The sequence below is a fragment of the Solea senegalensis genome, linkage group LG12 (assembly GCF_019176455.1).
Source record: "Solea senegalensis isolate Sse05_10M linkage group LG12, IFAPA_SoseM_1, whole genome shotgun sequence".
NCBI classification, from domain to species: domain Eukaryota; kingdom Metazoa; phylum Chordata; class Actinopteri; order Pleuronectiformes; family Soleidae; genus Solea; species Solea senegalensis.
In genome coordinates, this window is record NC_058032.1 from 5,654,883 (window position 1) to 5,674,541 (window position 19,659).

Sequence of the window (19,659 nt, forward strand, 5' to 3'; positions counted from 1 at the left end):
CAAACAAAAAAAAGGTAAAAAAAAAATGGATGGATGTTGAACTTCAGGTAAGTTAAATTCCAAGGTGGAGTTCAGCAGCAGCTTCGGTTGTGTTTTTCCTGTGTAAATCTATGACAAAGTGAAGGAAAAAAAAAAAAAAAGGGCTTCCCACCAGGGAAATCTACTTGTGTTTCCTGTCTCACAGCTGCCTTCTTATGCTCTCTCAGTGAAAACCCACAGCTCACTGTTGCTTCACATTAAAGAAGCAGAGGTGCTGTTTGCTACAACACTGTGGACTATTAACCAGACAATGGAATAAAAAATCAGAATGTGTTACAGTGGACTGAAACAATTCCCCAGAGCAGAGCAGAACGGAGTATGATGCTGAGACAAACTGATGTTAATCCCCTGATCTTGACTATGAGCCGTCTATATGAGCAATCTTAGAATTGATATTTAGAAGATACAGAATGAAAACAGACCTTATACTTAATCTTGTCAATCTATTTGAGGGCCAAAAAGCCTGAGAGAAATCCTTAATGCAGGGGCAAAAACTGGACAATCTGGCTCTCGCTGAAACTTTCCCTACCTCTCAGACTCTCAGTCTGCTGAAAGAGGTTGCCTTCAGCCCTGATGCTACCTGTCCTTTTAAACTCAAGTGGAACAAATTACATCCTCACGGAGGTGCTATCTTTGCTATCACATATACTATACGTACATGTTTTTTTTTGTTTGTTTTTTAGGTCAGACACTGTATGGCGGTGCCCCCCTTTTTGCTTTTTGTGTTTGGAAAAGTTTGCAGGCTGATGTCAAGCGTGAACCCTTGGCATGTCGCTGTCGGTGTGCTGACAGACTCCTCTGTGTCTCCCAGAGGTTCCAAAGCCAGATGCTTCTCCAAGCTGCGGAGCTATGAGCTGCGGAGCAAAGCCAGCTCAGTGGGCCTCCGAGAGCTGAAATAGACGCCACACTGCTGCGGTGAAGAACTATCTTTACCCACAGAACAATTAAGGTGACACGTCAGCACTAGGGGGACGAGCCGATACGATGACTCGGTATCTGAAGAGTCCGATAATGGTCACTGCATCGGATATCGGGAAGAGAATATGCTTCTTTATGGGAGACACAGACTGTCTCCTCTTTCATGCTAAACAACCAACACGTTTGCGGCACCGGGTTTCTGATAAGAGCGAGGAACCGACTGTGCCATGCTGCCTTGTCAGGGCATTGGAGGCATTTATTTATTTGACAGCTACATTTGTGAGTGACTGACATCCTGCTGCTGTGCTTGAGGGGGTCAAACGAGGGGCATGTCCCTGGAGATTTAGATTTTTACATATTCCCAGTCACCGCCGTTTTCACCCCCCCGAGGGATTTGAAATGCCACTCTGCCAGAAAATCTCAGATGTTGCTGCTGCTTAGGGCATCACTGTGTAACTTCGGCTGTTTGTTTTGCTGCGGCGACGATCAGAAACTACCTCACAGTCCAGTGAGCATTTTATACAACTTAACTCTCTCACTCTCCTCTGGTCACAAACTATGAAAAGACTTCTAATCTAGACCATTTATCACTTCTGGGCTGGCCATACTTTTTGGCAACATAATGGCCTCGATAAATGTGAAATATGGAAATATTAAAGAGACTAAACAATCAGGGATATAATCTAATATCATGTTATTAAATGCAGTATGATCCAATAACCAATAATAACTGTGACAGATCCAAATGATTTAACAAGTTAGTTCAATCTTAAATTAAAAACAGTTATTAATATTATTAAATATGCATTTAATGCTCCATGTAGCCAATTACTTAGTACAACATGGCTATAATCGGCAGACTTAGGTCATGCAATTTGACCTTCTCCCATGAGAAGCACTGTGAGATTACATTGTGGGCTCTGGTTCAATTCCATTTCCTGAATTCCTTAGATCTGAGCTTGAGTTAGTGGACATTTGTTTCTCCTTCATTTGCCATGTGCAGCTTTTATTTTCAAAACAGATGGATACTTCTCCATCTTGTATTGTCTCATGATGTGCAATACTTTTTAGGTATCTCGACATGATATAAAGGCTCAAACATGAGTCTCCTTTTCATCAAGTGCCATCTCACTTAGTGTCAAATATCATAAAGAAATGTCTTTGCCTTTAGTGAAGTAAATGAGATTTTATTTAAACGGAAGAGTGATTAAATGTAATGCTGTTGATACAACACAGGTCTGTGCCTTGAGTCTTGGCTGTGGCCTTCTACTTTTGGTCAGTAGAGCGTTTAAAGGGTAATTGTCTCGGTCAGGGACACACAGTCACTGTGTCTATGAATGAGGCGAGAATTCTGTAGCATGACAGTGTGCATACCAAGTGCAGACATGCAAATGAAGAGAAAAGTAATTGGCTACATTTGATACTGCTGCACAGTCAGTACGATTTAAATACTGAAAAAAACAAGAAGGGGTTAGTATTTATTTGACAAATTCAAAGTCTGCTGTTGTCTTTACATTCCAGCTTGAAAACACTGTCATTTTGTTTATTTTTCAAACGGTTCGCCTGCATGAATCAAAAAGTAATTTTAAACTGAGTGTCGCTCATTTTGGCTGTTATTTTTGGTATTCCAGTAGTTTGTCGCACTGAAGTGATTTATGATTATAGAGAAAAGTTTTCCTAAAATCTATGACTGAAGCCATTTTTCAAGTACAAAACTTAAGTCTGGGCTTTGTCACTCCTGTGTAAAATACACATAACTCCATATACATTATTCTAGAAGCACAAGCACTTATAGAGTCAACAAATATCAACCTTAATATTCTACAAAAAAAACATTTTTGGTTTGTTTTTTAGACAATAATAAGACATAATGAACTTTCACAATTTATTTTGACAAAAAAACAGTTGGGAAATCAGTTGGTTGCTTCCCTGATTGTGTAACACAATCTTAAATCAGCATTTCCATTTGATTTCCAGCTGTATTACAGATATCATTATGCAAAAATCTTTTCTTGTTGCACTCAAGTTTGCTTTTATCCAGGTCAATTTCTCAAGACAAGCGGACCAGTGCAGGAGAAAGAATCTTTAAAAACTGCAGTCCAACAATCTTCATCAAAGTTCATTTCATCTCAAACATTTGAATCAAAACAGCAAAACATATCAAACACGCGCTACCTTCCCTGTTTTCTTATCATTTGATTTCTCCTCTCATGTGAGCTGGGTTTCTCTACATCTGTGTCTGGAGCTGCATGTTTGCTGGCTGGTCGCTGCTCTCGAGTTCAGGTTTCCCCGCCGGTCCATCTGCACACCCGAACTACGATCTTTAATCAACTTCAGCGGGGGTCATCTCACAAGATTCTGTCAGCACGTCAGACACCTTAAGTGGTCGATACACTGATATGCCATGTCTGAATCTCTGTTCTCTGACTTTGAGGATAAGTAATCTACTTTTTTTTCTCTCTCTCTCTCTCTCCTCTCTCTGCGCTCAGGATCACCAGACTTCACAGAAATATCTGTCACACTCAGCCCGACACTCACTGTTACCTATCTGCCCCTTTAGACCCTGGAATCTGGGTCCCTGTCCTGCAAAGTGGAACCTGACAGTCGGCCTCTTCCTTCACCTTTTTCTCTTTCCACATAAAACACTTTAATCCAAATTTTTGCCTCTGCTCCCCAATCCTCACAATTAGTGCAATTAAAGCCAACACAATGATAGACTGTCCAAAATCCATTTTAGTCTTTGTGTCTGTGATAAACTAATGAGACTGTAATGCTCTTCAACGTGTCAATGAGTTTCACCGGCTTCTTGCACAACATCAAAGCAAGAAGCTATTAGTTGTCTTAGACTTCCAAGAGTTAAGCCACTTACCTAATGAACTGCAGAGTCAAGAATGAAACAAAAAAAAAAAAGACATTATAGTGAACTACAAGTGTCCAGATATCAATATGGTTGCCATAAACTTAAACATTTCTTTAAAAGGTCACAAGGTGATCTTTATTATAGTCTAGTCTACAAAAACAAGATGATGACAGACATAAGGTTTCTGTTTTCAGGTAAGACTTTGGTACTGCCTGCTGAGACGTGCCGACAAGTCAAGTTTGCATTCTGGCTCAGTAAAACTTTTTTTCGGCATGGTTTCGGCATCTTACATCAAAATCAAACTTTTGTGTTTTTTTTTATTACATCATCACGAACCTTTGCTGTCTCTCTCCTAGCTGTCAGTTTAGACAAAGCCGTCATAGTCTTCGTATGTCATTAAACGAATCTTTTCCTGCTTGGAAGTTGGGCTTCTAATAGAACTCGACTCTGCATATACGGTGGAAAGGTGGAAAATAAAAATCCTGAAAATGTCACATAATGACCAGAAAAGAACAGAGTAACAGAGCTGTGATACATGAAGCATTTCGACACCCTGAATGCACCATGGCTTGTTGTCTAGTTTGGAAAGGCTTAATCAGACCTTCAGGTGTCTTAAGCAGTGAAGCTTATTTGCAAATAGGAAGAAAGGGTCATTTGATGTATCTGCTTGTTAAAAACAGAAAGCATGGATTGCTCACTGTGGTCAAGTCAAGCGTAGTTTGTGTTGCCATGGTTAAAGTAGCTGCCTTTGAATTTGGAGTTTGCCCAGTGAATATGTTTTTAAATAAGATGCAGTGAAATTCATTATTCTTATAACAAAAATGATACACTTGAGGACAATCATGACATATACATCTAACAAACATGGTCACATGGTGGTATGGTGATCATGTTTGTGACCAGGAGTTTGCATGTCCCCCCCCCCGTGTGACCTCCCCACAGTCCAAAAACATGCAGAGCTGGACTGGACACTTGGCGTTTGAGTGTGAGCGTGCATGGTTGTTTGTCTCTGTGTGTTTATCCTGTGATGGATTAGTGACCTGTTCAGGCTGTACCCCGCCTTTCGCCCTGTGTCAACTAGGATAGGCTCCAGCTCCCCCACGAACCTCATGTGGAGCATAAAGCAGTAGACAATGAATGAATGATTGAATGAATGATTGAAGCTCCAGTAATGAAATGCTGACACTCATACGTCTTGTGGTTTTCATCACCTTTAAGCCACGGGTTTGCACTCACAATGGTCAGTTTTGTTTTGTTTTTGTGAAACAGGCTGGTCAGGTGTTGCAGAACTCCAGTCTCCCTTTGGTCAGGCTTGGTTGCTTTTCCTGGTCTTGTGTGCAGCCGCTGACATACCTGTGGGTAGCAACACAATGAACCAATTTAAATTATGCCAGAATTCATTTAGCTTTGAGTTATATGAACAAATGTGGGAGCACGACACTTTGAGGTCAAAGTGGTGTAGATTAATGTAGGATCAGCTGAAAAAAACAACTAAGTGAATACTTCAGTTTTACTTTTGGCTGCAAAAAAATGAAACACATAAACACCTGACGTTTACTGTGTTATTTCATGAAATCCTATCAAATTGTTTGGCATCTGTAAAACATGTTCATCTATTGTCTGATTTGTTGTCATTATAACACACTCTCAGCTTGTGAAAGTGCAAACTTACAGCGCTGAGTGAAGGAAGCGGTCAAGCAAACGTCTTCATGCTTGATATCTCGTATATACACTGATGCAAAAGAGTTGTTCACAGACTCACCTGCCACTTAGTCTGATGTGCTGCAAGCCATATAGCTAATGATGTGGAAGCACACTTAAGAGTTTCTGCTGCGTTTGCACAACACTCTTCACCCATCTATTTTGTTTGTCTCCATGTCGTCACATCAGAGACAATTACATTTGTCTTTCAGGTCTAAAACACAGTTCTCTTTGCCATTGCTTCCCCCCGTTGCCCTGATGTTTTTGGCGAATACTGTAATGGGACAGAAGTGGCACTACACACATTTGCAAAGGGGTGTGAATGGAGATTTAGCAGCACTTAAACAGCTTAGTATACTACACAATATACCTCAACAAGGTGTCTTTTAAATCCAACCATCTGTTTCTTTTGGTGTTCGGTTCGTATTTGTCGGTGGCATAAAGTGTGCCGGTGAAACATAACCCATTCTGGAGTAGGAGTAGCTATTCAGATTTTATTTTTTATGCGAGTAATTAAGAGTATATAGGGACATGTACCATGACACATATCTCAAAATGGCCAAATGACTCTTGGGAAAATGATGTCTCACATCCAGAGCAGCTGCATGCATTTAATTAAACTCTTGCAAGTGGACATCGTCTCTTGCGTTTACAAGCTAAATATATAGCTACAGTACAATACTGGTGGTAAAGGGGAGGCATTGCATTGTGAGTTATTTTATGATAGTGAACCTAACTCTCATTGTCATTAGAGAACGCTGCATTTTCTTGCCAGAAATCCAACAGACACAACCAATAAAGTGGATAACAGTATTCCAATGAGGACAGATGGAAAACTGAATGACCTAATTCAGTGCTTTCAAGCAGCTGGACTCACTCGTGTTACAATGCAGAGGAAAAACCAACAGGCAGAAGTTTTACGCCCATAACATGGTTTTAGTGACATGTTAAGAGGAAATTAGATTTTTAAAGTCCCAGCTGGGGATCCTATAGGATGAAAGACCCTGGACAGGTCACTAGTCCATCACAGAAAACAAACAACCATTCACACTCACACCTATGGTCAAATTTAGAGTGTCCGATTTGCCTAATGCCCAATTCTGCATGTTTTTGGACTGAGCAGATCCTGGAGAAAACCCATGCACACACGGGGAGAACATGCAAAGTCCATGCAGACAGGCCCTTGTTCCGATCAGGTCGCAAACACGGGTCATATTGTTGAAATGGCAAGAGTGTTAACCACTACACCAACCGTGTGGCACATTACACTCATCACACCTTTTTTAGTCATAAACAACCAGTTGTCAAAACAAATGTACAAATTATTATGCTTTTAACATATTCGGTGTACAGACATTGTTATCATGTGATGTTGAAAAAGTATTACTATTTGAATTGCTAAACTGTATTTAAAAAGAATCTACAACGTTTATGGTTGTACGTCATAATTTATTTTGCACTTAGCCAATATTCAATAATGAAGCAAACACTATTTTCATATAACCATTTATCCCGTATGAAAAACTTAGATATTGAATTATTGAGTGACCCTATTCAACTGTATCCACTATTACGCCGCTCCTTGGTGCTGCAGTAGCGTGTGGGTGAGTTGTTTGGTTAAGTGTGTGTTTGGACAAAATAAGTTGCATTTGACTTGCAAATAAACATTTTGCATCATGCACACACACACACACACAACTCATGTGATGCAATCTGCTGCCATTTTGTGTTTATATATAAATTTTCTTTCAGAGGTAGCCCCTCCCTCAGCTCTCGCTAAGCTGGAAAAGGCTGCCGAGTGAGGAAGTTGCCGTCATGGCAGTTTATTTGGTTTGAAGCTGGTTGGACTTCTCTCCATACCACTAACGCTTGTCAGTGACACACAGAAACGCGCTACATGCCAACAGACAGTTTGTTTACAAGTGTTGTGGCAACAGTGTCATCTTCGGATTTTTAATAATGCTAATGGGGTGGATCTTTATGGCTGTGTTGATTAGATGGTTGGTTGTGGAGTGTCATACCTCAGCAACTATTATACAGTACTAAACAATCCCCATGGTTTACACGGTGCCTGTGCAACGAATACTAACATATGTTTGTTTTTGTGAAATGTCATTTCAACTGCTGTTAATAGTTTGTTTGTGTGTCTAAAGACAAAAAAAGAGGAAGAAGATCATTTGTCCCGTGTCATATTTATCATTATGTATTTGTGCAAAGGGTGTCATGACACTTCTTGTGAGTCAAATCCAAGAACAATTTTATTCCTCTGTAATGCTAGAAATGTATAAGTATTGATCTGGCCAAAATGGGAGGGTTAAATGATACATCCCTGATGTCTTTAGGACAATCAGACAAATGAGGACATTGTCTATAAGCAGTGACAAATTAGTCTGCCCTTGTCCTAAAAAACAAAGGGCAGGATTGTACTTTCTGATTGTTTATCACCTGGTTTATCACATGGTCGACAAGGACACACTCTGTCAATGTCTTCATCAAAGATTTTGTGAACTATGAGTCACAGAGTATGGACTTTTGTTCAGCCAGGGATGTTAAAGTCAAACTAATGCCGCGAGGAGGACACTTGGCACATCCTGAAGAAGACTTGTTCGCTGACTCACAAGAACATTAAACGGAAAACTGAGCACATTGTAAGCACTGTGGTCATAAACTCCTTTGTGCCTTGGTAACTTTCATCCTAATGAATCAAATTTATTTTCTTTGTCTTTATTTGCTTCATAAAATTTCAGCAAACGTTTATGGCACTAATTCCACTTTCTCAAAACTCAACAGTGATGTCTTCAAATGTGCTGTCTTGTTCAACAAACTAAGCCCAATCGATTCCAAGACAATATAGGACAAACGAAAGCAACGCACATTTTAAAAGCATTTGAGATTTACTTCAAATTACTTATGCAATGAAATATATCACTATTTTGAGACAATTACTTCCTCACTGGAGTCAGATGGGAAGATCAATAGCACTCGGTATGGGAAGGAGGTTGTTGGTCTAGCTTGGCTTTGACCAATAGTAAGAAACCCATTTATTTAATCCACTTCTTTTCGGGGTATTGTGTTACTGCTTGAGATCTTCTCAAACCTATTTTCCTGGTGTGTGTCAATCATACACGTGCCTATCAATCTTGCAATAACAGCTCAGTTTATTAGATTAGACACATGACCATACATTATTAAAGGTACAGTAAGCAGGACTTTTGTGCAGTAATTGGTTAGTGATTTCAAAATAACCTTCCAGCTGTACGGCCCCATGGTGCAGTACTGAACATGTCACCTGCTTTATGTGATTGCATAATCTACCACTTTTTTCAGTGCATATGTGTATTGTTGCTTTACAACAACGAGGTCACCGGTACAGATCCTGGTCCACCCGGGACCTGATGATGTTCTCCCTAATAGCATGCCAATTGGGAATAGGTTAAGTGGCTATTTTACAATAATTGTGATAGGTTTGATTTGGTTGTTTGTCTCTGTGTGTTGGCCCTGTGATGGACTGCTGACCTGTCCAGGATGTCCCCACTAGGACATAGTGATAAAGTGGTAGAAAACAGATTGATGGGTGAATTATAATCCCAAAACAGAATGGATTCAACAGGAAAAAGAAAGAGAGGATAGAGAACCAAACTCTTTGTGTGTGCCTCCTCCAGCTGATTTTGAATTTTTAGAATAATTCAAGTGAAAAAACCTTTTCTGATACTATGATTGAAGCACTCCTATCAATGTCTATTTAAATTCGGCGCAGGAGTTGAATGCTATTTAGCCTGTCTGAAGCTATTCCATTGATGTTATCAATGTATTCTCTTTCATGAAAAATGTGCCCACTCTCATCATTAAAAGCCCCCTCAGTAGCTTCATCCTGGTGCCAGGTCTGACACTGAGGGTATTGTGTTGCCGCAGATTCACGCCCTGCTTCCTGTTCGCGCTCAGCCTTTCATAACTCATTCATATACATCTATTCTATTCTTCTGGCTGAACCCCCAGCCGCTTGGTGTAGAATCCGACTGACCTCTACGTCACGCCAGGCTCCTCCCCTGTGACGCTCCGTCGACCTTCTGACTGACAGACACTCTGACCAATGGCGGCTGAAAAATCCAGCTCTCACGTATCGAACGAGCCAATCAGAGCTGTAGTAGGCGGAACCACCGTGGGCCTGGCGTTCCGGTTTGGTTGCAAAGGTAAGGCTTGTATGGGCTATTTGTGAGTTTTTTGTTAATTGCTTTTTTATTATTAATTGTGTAATTTACAGCGTCGTGTCGCGCGTGTCTGTGCCTTAGTCTGCTCGTTGAAATAGACAACGTTCGCCAAGTAAACGTCCACTAATGCTATCGTAGCTAAGTGTACACTACAAAGTATGCAAAGCAGAGAGAACAACGGTGATTTTCTACAATCACTACAAATGTGCTCTAGAACCTCATTAATTACCGGTGTCTCTTGTGTGCAGCGGTGCTGTCGGTACACACTGAAAGCTGTCATTGCTCCCCGGTTGACACCAACCGTTTCTGACGGTTACTACAGCCCTATTGCTAAGTTACAGCGTTTGTAAGTTTCTGCTTTGTATTTAACTTAATGCCAGTTCCCAAACACACTGTCCATGTGAGACACAGTGGTTTTTATCAGTTAACGCGCAGGCATAAAGCTACATCTGCCATGTTTGTTTACATCTGTTATACCGTTCACAAGCTGTTGGCTTGTGTGAATGTGTGCTGCTGTCTGCTCACTGCATAGTAAAACGACCACTACAGGGAAAACACGTGTGAAGGGAAACATTTGTGCAAATGCCTTAGACGGGTTAGATAAACAAACTAACCGGCTTCACATTTGTTTACACGCTGTTTTCTGTTGTCAGGAAAACGTCCCTCCGCGGAGTGAAGTGGCTCTGAGCTGAGTTCAGGGCACTTCAGGACGGATACCACATCCTACCACACCTCTCCTTCGAGCTGCCTCTTCGACTGTTGGATACCAGCGGGAACTATTTGGGAGCAGCCTGCATTTTTACTTGATAATACTCTTTCAAACGGAATGGATTTAGAGAAGACCTAATCAGGATTTGGTTTGCTGTGTGCGTTGTTGTTAAAAACGTTGCTGGTGGAGTTTGCCAACTTTTTGAGGAGGTCACGTTGAATCTTTCGGGAAGAGGGAACTAACTTGACGCTGAAATGGATCAAGCCAGTGGCGGGGAAGACCCGAACAAACCATCTAAAAAGAAATCCAGCGAGGATGATAGTAAAAACAAAAAGCTGGTATGTATGCAGACTGTCTCTGTGTTGTTACACGACTGCAGTCAACTCTCACATCCTCTAATCCCACAACAGTTGTTCTTTTCACTCCAAACTGTAGAGTGAGGAAGTTGCACTGCTCCACACCTGATAAAGTTTCTCAGCACACATGTTATGAAACCAGACTTTTCTCAAAGTTTTATAGTTATTAGTGTCAGACAATTCAAAATAAAATCAAGCCAGACGTAAACATAACTCCACCACAGTGGTGGACACAGTCTTGTCCATACGGAACACCTCTAGTTAATGCAGGATGAGGCTATTGATGTTTTGGTATTACTCTTTAATGCAGAGCAGCTAATAGCTGTTAAGAGTTGAGAAAAGGAGATACTGTTTCACTGAGTGCCTCACTTTTCTATGCACTCAGTGCATCATGTGGTTCTTCCCTCATCAATACATTTCCTAAAAGTTCTCTGGAAGAGCAATCTTGTTGTGACAGTTGGGCTTCAATATCTATCGCTAATATCCATACATAGATAAAGTTCAACTGCTACTGAAGAGCTCAATGCACTGTGAGATGCCAACGTTGTTTGTAGTGGTTTTCTAAACTATGTGAGTGTGTCTGGGTGATACAACTGAAACTGTGTTAGCCTTTTATAAACAGGACAGTGTCTATTAGATAACAACTCAAACTGACATAACATTCCTCCAATTAATAACAACTTATAGAGTGAAGAGTATGCTTCGTTGCAAAGTGGGTAAACCTGAGTCTGCATCAGTGCCTCTCTGATGTCATTGAGCTGTCCTTTTCTAGCTGTCCATGCTTGGAAATTAAATCATAACATTTATGAGGTGTGGTATTGTGGTGCTGGTGCTGTTTCAGGAGTCACTTCTGCTGTACAATTCCTTCATCTATTGCACAACTTATCCACAACCAGGGGTCTTTTGGTATCCAGTATCTTCGGAGAAATGTAAAACAATAAATGTAAACTGTAGTAGTAAACGTGTTAGTCTGCTCACTGTGTGTGAAGCTTTAGAACCGGGGGTTGAAAGAAATTTTCCGTGACCAAGTACAAATAACTTGGCTGGGGCTGACTGTGGTTTCTGTGTTTCCACGTTTGTGGAAAAACTTTTTGGATGACGTCACCTCTCAAGAGCCAGTAATTGCCTATTAGCTGCGTTGGGTTTTGTTGTGCCTTTCACTTGTTATTGCTTGTGTATTTACATGATTGGTCATAAAATGCAATCAGAGTCATTGCTACCAAACAAGAAAATAAAAAAGGACAATCCTGGCTTTCTGTTTTTAGCAGAAAATGACAGATGTAAAGACGATAGCAGAATATGACACTGTCTGATGACTAATGACTTTATAAACACCTCAGGTGTTTAGTCACAGTAGGTGGTGTTTGTTGCTGCTCTGGTGTTAACTTCTCAGAGAATGTAGACATGAGAGGCTTGTGTTTCAGAATGGCAGACTCTCTATGTGATTATGACCTCTGTAACTCATGCTGTGTTGCAAACACAGGTTAGAAAGAAATGTATTTAAATCCACAGCAATCTTGATAGCACAGTGTTTGTTCGTGTGTGTTCTGAAAACAGTCATAAAGTAGACAACAGGTATATGAAACATAATGAAACGAGTGGCTCTTGAAGCATAAATGAAGCGTGTGTTCAATTGCAATTGTAGAGTCTTAAACGTGTAATCACTGGTTGTTTACAGCAAGTTTAATTTAAAGGAAAGTCTGACCATAATAGTTGCCAGACAGGACACCCATGAGTGGAGTGAAATGACATGTACTCCCAAAGCTACAAAAGGGTGTTGTCTTGAGAAATCCTGATCACAGCCTGTGACTCTTGATCAGCCTGCCTCCCAAGTTTTAAATTGCTTGCAGCAGTGCCTAGTTTATGCCAGCATTGAGTAATTCAGTAGAAGAAGTCTCTGCAAGATCACTTCCTAAAAGTGGACTCTGGGCCAGGCACGTCCCCTGTTTCTTATACCTCCAAGCAGAGCAGTTAGAGGCAAAGGAAGTGTGGACTGGCTGATGCTGAAATCTCATCACAGCTGAGTTTCAGGGAGGAAACCATTATTCATTGCTGGGTGGAGCTAAGATATGTCCACTTGTTTATTCCCACTTTTGTGCCTGCTAGTGGTATTTCCAAGTTTGTTTGGAGACCTTTAAACAACTCAAACTATACTCACATGAACGTATAAGCACATTTCACTCGGGAAACTGTGAGGCAAAAGGAAATTTAATGAACGTTTCAAGATTTTTGGCAGTATTTATCAGATGATTATGTCATCTCATACTGACAAAAATACTGTGTCTCATATTTGGACATTGGAAGATTTACTACTTAATTTCTGTGGAGAGTTAACCCCATCTGGGGCGAAGTTTACATTCCTAACATGCAGTGTTTTCTGTGTAGATGTGGTCCAGTGAAAAGGATAGGGTGGCATTTATCATGGGTAGAACTAAACCAGATGTTGTCCCTGTTTTTTTTGTTACTAACAAGCACATTGCCATTTATGGCTAATAAACCAAATGGCCAACACTGGTTAAGTTTGGTCTCAACTAAGTGAGAGGAAACACTAAAAGCAGTGTGTTTGTTCAACAAGTCAATGGGCAGGATTACATCACAGCAACACCATCTGGGCTTTGGGCCCAGGGTATAGATACTCAACACAGCCAAGGACATTTGAAAAACACCCCAGTGTATTGCAAAACTTTGCCTTGTGATATTGAATGTACAACAACATCTAATAAAATAGTCTTATGAAGTCTTCAAGGAATTCAGGGGAGCTGGTTTGACAGAACAGGAAAAAATATTACCTCCCTGCATACCAGAGTAAAGGATGATGTCATGTGGTGCAGCATGAATAGAAAGTCCTTCCTATGTATGCATAGAATAACTATGTGATGTCACAATGGTGATTTATGAGTCGTGAGTTTGGGGAAAATGAAGAAATAAGAATTTCACAAGGAGCCAGCGCATGTTCAACCTCCAAATTGGAGGTTATTATTATATGTCTATATGTGTATGGCATTTATTGATTGCATTAATAGCTTGTGAGATGGACTTATTTTTAGCTCATATAAATGTTTGATTCCATAATAACAGAGTTATTTCCACTTCTCAAGAAACAATGTATCATCCATTTACGATGACTACATAGACTATGTGAGGTGGTTCAGGCATCTTCAAGTCAGTGAATTTACATATTAGATATGAACTGTGCATTTCTGTTTTAAATATTCTGTGTCTTAGTAAATGCATAATATATGCAGCATTTATTTGCTGAACCTAATATATGTATCCAGACAGATCCCCATTAGGTGTGAGGAGGTGTGTTATTGTTAAACAGCTTTGCTGAGGTTTTAGAGAATTGGTAATAGTACCAGTAATGTAAACGATTAAGTGAAAGTGGATGTCCTTCAAAAGTGCTGACGCATATAGTGTACGACTAATCACTGGTTTCAGCAAAGTCAGCAAAATTTGGATCTTTTTATTCAACAGCCAATAACCCATTATAAATCTAATTTGTACTGCGAAACAGAACCACCATTCTTCATAATGTGTAGTTTGTTTGGATGGTAATTTAATCATGTAATGTGATAAGTCAGTTAAGCGCTGATTCATGTTAGGTCATGACAAGCTGTGGCTGTCTCCTTTACTCCCCATTATGCATAACAAAAGGATTAAATGTGATCAGTATCTCAAAGGTCATTTGTTTATTTGAGTGAGAAGGAGACAGAGACTTGTTTTAATTTACAACACAAGTCAGATAAGTGTCTCTATTTTTTTTCTCCACTTAAATTGTACAGCAGAAAGGTGGTATACTTGCTCAGTGTGGTTTTAGTTTTATAGCACAGCCTTTCAAACAATGAACATTAATTGTGCTTGTTATATTGGCAGAATAAAACTTTGGGCTGGGGTCCAAAGTGGACACCAGTGTTATTGACAGGTGGTATCACCTGGTTGCACATTGGACCTTTCAATACCCATTTGCAAAATGTAAACATGGCAACGGCCACATTGTGAATCGCAAGGCTTCAAAATGGGAGTTCAGTGTGAAATCAGTGTGCTATTATTGTGGCAGTGGTCACAAATAAGTCATGAAGGTGTGTATACAGCAAACTTTCATGCAGCATGTAAAAGGACATCAGAACGTTTACCATTTAGAACTTTACACATGTGATCGGATGACAAATGTCACTTCTGCATTTTTCTATCATCCTCACAATCTCTAGGCAATTATATATACTATATAGTTAGCAATTGAATGTGTGATTGTAGAAGCTTTGGTCTGATGCATAAGAGGTAGCACATGTAACAGAATTAAGTGAGACACGGGTCATTTTCAAGTGACTTTCTGTATGTCAATATCTAACTTTTAAATGTAAAATTAAGATTGAGTAGCAAGAAAAGGGGTTAAAGGGGGTTGATAAAAAGAAAAGAAGGTATGCAAAAGCATCTGACTTAGAGATCTGTTTTGACAAACAATTTGGTTGCTAACGTAGCAGGAAGAGGATGTTTTGACAGAGCAGTGCCACCAGAAACAAGGACGCAATTGATTTGATTTTCTGATTACAGTATTTGTGGTGGGAGAGCTGTTCTGATTATACTAATGCTTCACAGTGACCTTCTGCAGGTGGTCAATGATAAGTTGGCATTTGTGTCAGTGTTAGCCTTAAAAATGTATAGCAAGTTTTGTAGACTCTGTAGCTTTCCTATAGCAACAGATTTAATGGCAGGTGCAGCTAATTATCATTAATGTCAGCTGCCTCCAAACTGCTCTTGGGACCTACTGTGTGAGAAACCAACCCTGGATGTGTGTGGAAATGCTTAAGCTTCACGGCAAATTAGCAGTGCAAACCGAAATGATACCAGCCTAGCAAGCCAGTGTGCTATACAACGTCCAACCATCATTCCAGTCAGACAAACATTCAGCTGTTGACAGTAAGAGTTGGCCTTATTTTAGACATGGCAAAATTTTGCTACCGTAAGTTTAATTAGCACACCACAGCTGGTGTTAATTATTAAACTGACCTTCACATCAGTTGAAGAGCATTGAAGTGCCAGTACGAGTCTTAACTAGTCCGCATGACCTTATAACTGTCACTCAAGGCTGTTTTTTAAGCCACCGTGTTGGTAAAAATAGACACTTCTAGAAATAATTGCTAATTGCTAATAAGAAATAATTAAGATCTAAGTAATAAAAGCACAGTTAATATTGAACTGTGGTTTATATAATATGAGACTGGGAGAACATAGTAGCATAATGACACACAATTGTGATAATAATAATAATAATATATAATAATGTAGAGAATATGAAGTCCATTTTTCCTTTTAAGCAATTCAGAGATTCTTAAATGTTAGCTGCAAATTATGTGTATAGGAACAAGCCTTTTATGAAGTGCACATCACATCTGTAATCACTCACTACTGATTTGGGAATAGTTTTTTTCCGTCTGAATCAAGAGCACAGCTTGGTAAAGATGCTTTTGACAGGAATTGAACTGTGCCATGTTGTGAGTGATATTTAATGGCTTACCTTGCAGCTGGAGTTGGAAGGTTTGGCATTTGAAGCTTCTTTCACACTTTGATACATGAGCTTCAGGGAAGCCTGAGGGGTCATTTTAGGGCAATTTAGCACCCAGTTAAGAGAAATTGTCAGCTTGTCACAGACAGGAGGTTGTTCTGAATTGCTCATGTCCTGTTTGGTCAAACTGTATGTAGATTTTTCTGAGTGATGTAGTTCCACATTTCTTCCTTTTGATTTCTCTTTCTCCCCATTTACATTGACTTAATTAGTGAGTGAATATAACTGAGACTCTGTTTTGAAGATGTGTGAAAAATGGCAGGAAACAGACCACATGTGAGCGTTTTAATAATGGCATTCAGGAAGTTGGGAGAGAGGAAGCAGTGAAGAATGCTTTAGTCACACAGTAGAAGAAACTTACAGGACTCAGAACTCAGTGTAGAGTTCTGAGATGAGGGCCCCCGTGTACATCAGTACATTACCACTTGAGAATGGGAAATTTTTTCGGTTGCCTCAGCTACTTATTAAAATGCCTCTTTAACTGCAGCATCAGTGCATTTAGGCCTGAAATGAACATACATGAATAATTTAAAGTTGTTTATTTTTGGAGACAGCAACAGTAGACAGATTTGTGAAGGGTAGGCTGTGCTTTTATTTTGACTGAGCTGCTGCAGAGTCAAATGTAGGTCAAGCTTAAGGGGCCTTCCTGCTTCATTTTTTGATTTATAGTTAAGGCTGTGATGAGGGAGCTTTCTGTCATGCTAAATTTGCTGAGATGTGTCTGTTTTTGCCACCACTGTATTTATGGTTTGTCAGGAAAAGTTAAAGATCTGGTTTTGGTTTTAGTGTAATATACTGAGTGTCATGTTTGCAAGTTATCCTCACAGTGTACTTTTTTCTTTCTTTCCGCTTCTCCCTCTCTGGGGGTTCACACAGCGGGTCAACATGCTCGTTCAGTGATCCACATATTTGATTTGGCAGATTATTATTTGATTATTTGAGATTATTTATGATGGATGCCCTTCTTGACACAACCAGGTTCACAACAGATGCGTCGCGTGTGCGTCGTGACCTATAGACAGAAAGAAAACATGAGGGAAGCAGACAGTCTGAGAGAGAGAGAGTAAAAGAGCACCAGCAACACAAACATTTTTAGCACTTCCCTGTTGTTTTTGAGTGATTTTGGAAATAAATACACTGGTAATGAACACAAATGAATTGCTTTATTTACAGTTAGTTATATACATAATCATTAAACATCGTTAAACAAGCTTGATCGTTGTTCATAGGCAAGTTGTCTCACGAGTGCAGTGCTTTAACATTGGGCACCAAAATGAAAATGTAGCCGTAACACAGCCGTGAGTGTACACTGGATGTTCTGTTCATAAAAAAAAAACAAAAAACAGTTTTTGTTATGAACACGTGTACCTTGCATTAAATTTTATAAGTTTATATTTTGATGGAAATGGCAGAGAAAGTGAGAGAGTGTGCAGAGTCAATAAAGAGTTTTTACAGTGTTTAGACATCCTCTCGGTCTTTGTACTGTGTGAGACATTTGCTTTCAGCAGAGACGGAGATAACCCAAGGGCAGTGTGGTGCTGGTCTGCAGTCACATGGTCAGGTCATACAATGTGGAGCCATTCAAATTGTAGCCCTATTGGCTGTTGTGTGTTTTCCCTTTTCAATAGATGCTGTTTTAGGAAAGTGTAAACAGTTCCAGTACTTTACTGAAATAATAACTCCACCACAGCACACATGTCCTCTTAAGGGCACGTGGGCTCTTTCAGAAATCTAGTGCATTTTTTTTGGTTTTGTTTTAATTTAATTACTTTATTTTGGAATGAAGCTAGCAAAATAATCTCAAAATTCAAGGATGTGTGTAAGAACTGAGTGAACACAGCATCTGTTGAGGCTTAATTTATTTGTTCAGGAGAACTAACATTCTGTGCTTGATTAAATTTTTCCTAATCCAGTTTGCAGAGAGGACAAGTATGCCATTACAGTATGGTGCATGTGTATGGCAGATTTTTCTGTGCCAGGATAAGAGGCAGCTTCTCCTGTGTCTCCTTGTATTAGCTTGCCATATGCACATGCTTGCTGCACCGCCTTCTGTTTCCTGCAAACAGATATGTTTTTGTGTGAATATTGTCATTCTCACTTAAGTAAAAGGAGAGAATCTGAGTTTATCATTTCTGATTCCATTTATATGGAATGCCCGCATAAGTCTGATTGGGGCAACATAACATTACAAAATTCCTATACTGAACACCTACAATGCAATCCACCTTTCCTGAAGGACAGAAGCTTGTCCTAAAGAAAAGGTGGATTGCATTGTATTCGTCAATTGGAATTTGCACTTAGCATTTTTAAAAATAGTTGGTGATTAGCGTTCTGGTGAGTTGTGTCATTGCTACAATGTAAACATAAATGATTGTACAATTGATCAGTCCTATCCTGGCAATCACATTTTACTGAACTGTGTTAGTTAAGTTTACTTAAAAAATCAATATTTGCTGGGTAAAAAGACCTATTTTGGATTTTACTTCACTTAAAATATCTAGCAATATTTGAATAAAGATGAGACACAGGGCTGTAGTGCAAAGAAAACCAGATGTTTACTGCCATGTAAATGTTCTAAAATAATTATTTGCATATCACAGGGGAAAAGACAAGGGGAGGCACTTTTATCTAGGTATGATTACAGAAGTTAGTTTTGATAGTGAATGTATTCTATATGGATTCATATAAAGTGTGTATATGACATTGAATGCCAGGTGTAAATGAATCTTATCTTGTCTTATGGCTTCTTCACGTCTTTGCTGTTTGAAAAGGGTGTACTCACAGTGCAAACACAGAGAGTAATTGGGCGGATTTTTATCAAGAAGGATACACGTTGCTTTCATAAATCGTTGGCAGCAGGATAAGCTGAACTGTGTTCTACCTCTTTTGAGTTTACAAAGACAGCAGTTGAGAAGACTTTGTAACAAGATTAATTTGGAAAAATGATTTGTTTAGATTATGTGTAATTCAGTTACTCGGATGGTATTTGTTACTGTCTGTTGCCATTTTCCTAAAATTGAGCGTGGTCCTGGCAGTGCTGTATCTGATGCAATTATACAAGGAAGAAGTCATGCAATTTTGAAGTTTATGGCAGGGACTAGCAGAGATGAGTTACTAATGTATGTCATGTCATTTACAGCTTAGTCTTGCACAGTTGGATCTTGTTGGTGCTCAGTTGAAAAAGTTGTAGAAAGTGGCTTTGTTCTTAAAATAACAATATTTGTTTAGATTAGGGTTTTGGTAATTGTCATCAGTAATCTGTTATCTTTGGACACATGGCTCTATGGCATTTTTAAATAAGAGCT

At 39.5% G+C, this 19,659-nt stretch overlaps 1 protein-coding gene across 5 annotated transcripts in view; it reads left to right on the top strand.

Moving 5' to 3' along the window:
* The first annotated feature begins 9,667 nt into the window (after positions 1-9,667).
* Positions 9,668-19,659, top strand: part of diaph2 (diaphanous-related formin 2) — a 344,883-nt gene continuing 334,891 nt past the window's right edge. For all 5 annotated transcript variants that reach the window (XM_044040248.1, XM_044040249.1, XM_044040252.1 and 2 more), the window contains exons 1-2: positions 9,668-9,708; positions 10,380-10,773. In XM_044040248.1, coding sequence (XP_043896183.1) covers positions 10,690-10,773 — 84 coding nt within the window. In that variant the 5' untranslated portion in view covers positions 9,668-9,708; positions 10,380-10,689. The remainder of the gene's footprint in view (positions 9,709-10,379; positions 10,774-19,659) is intronic.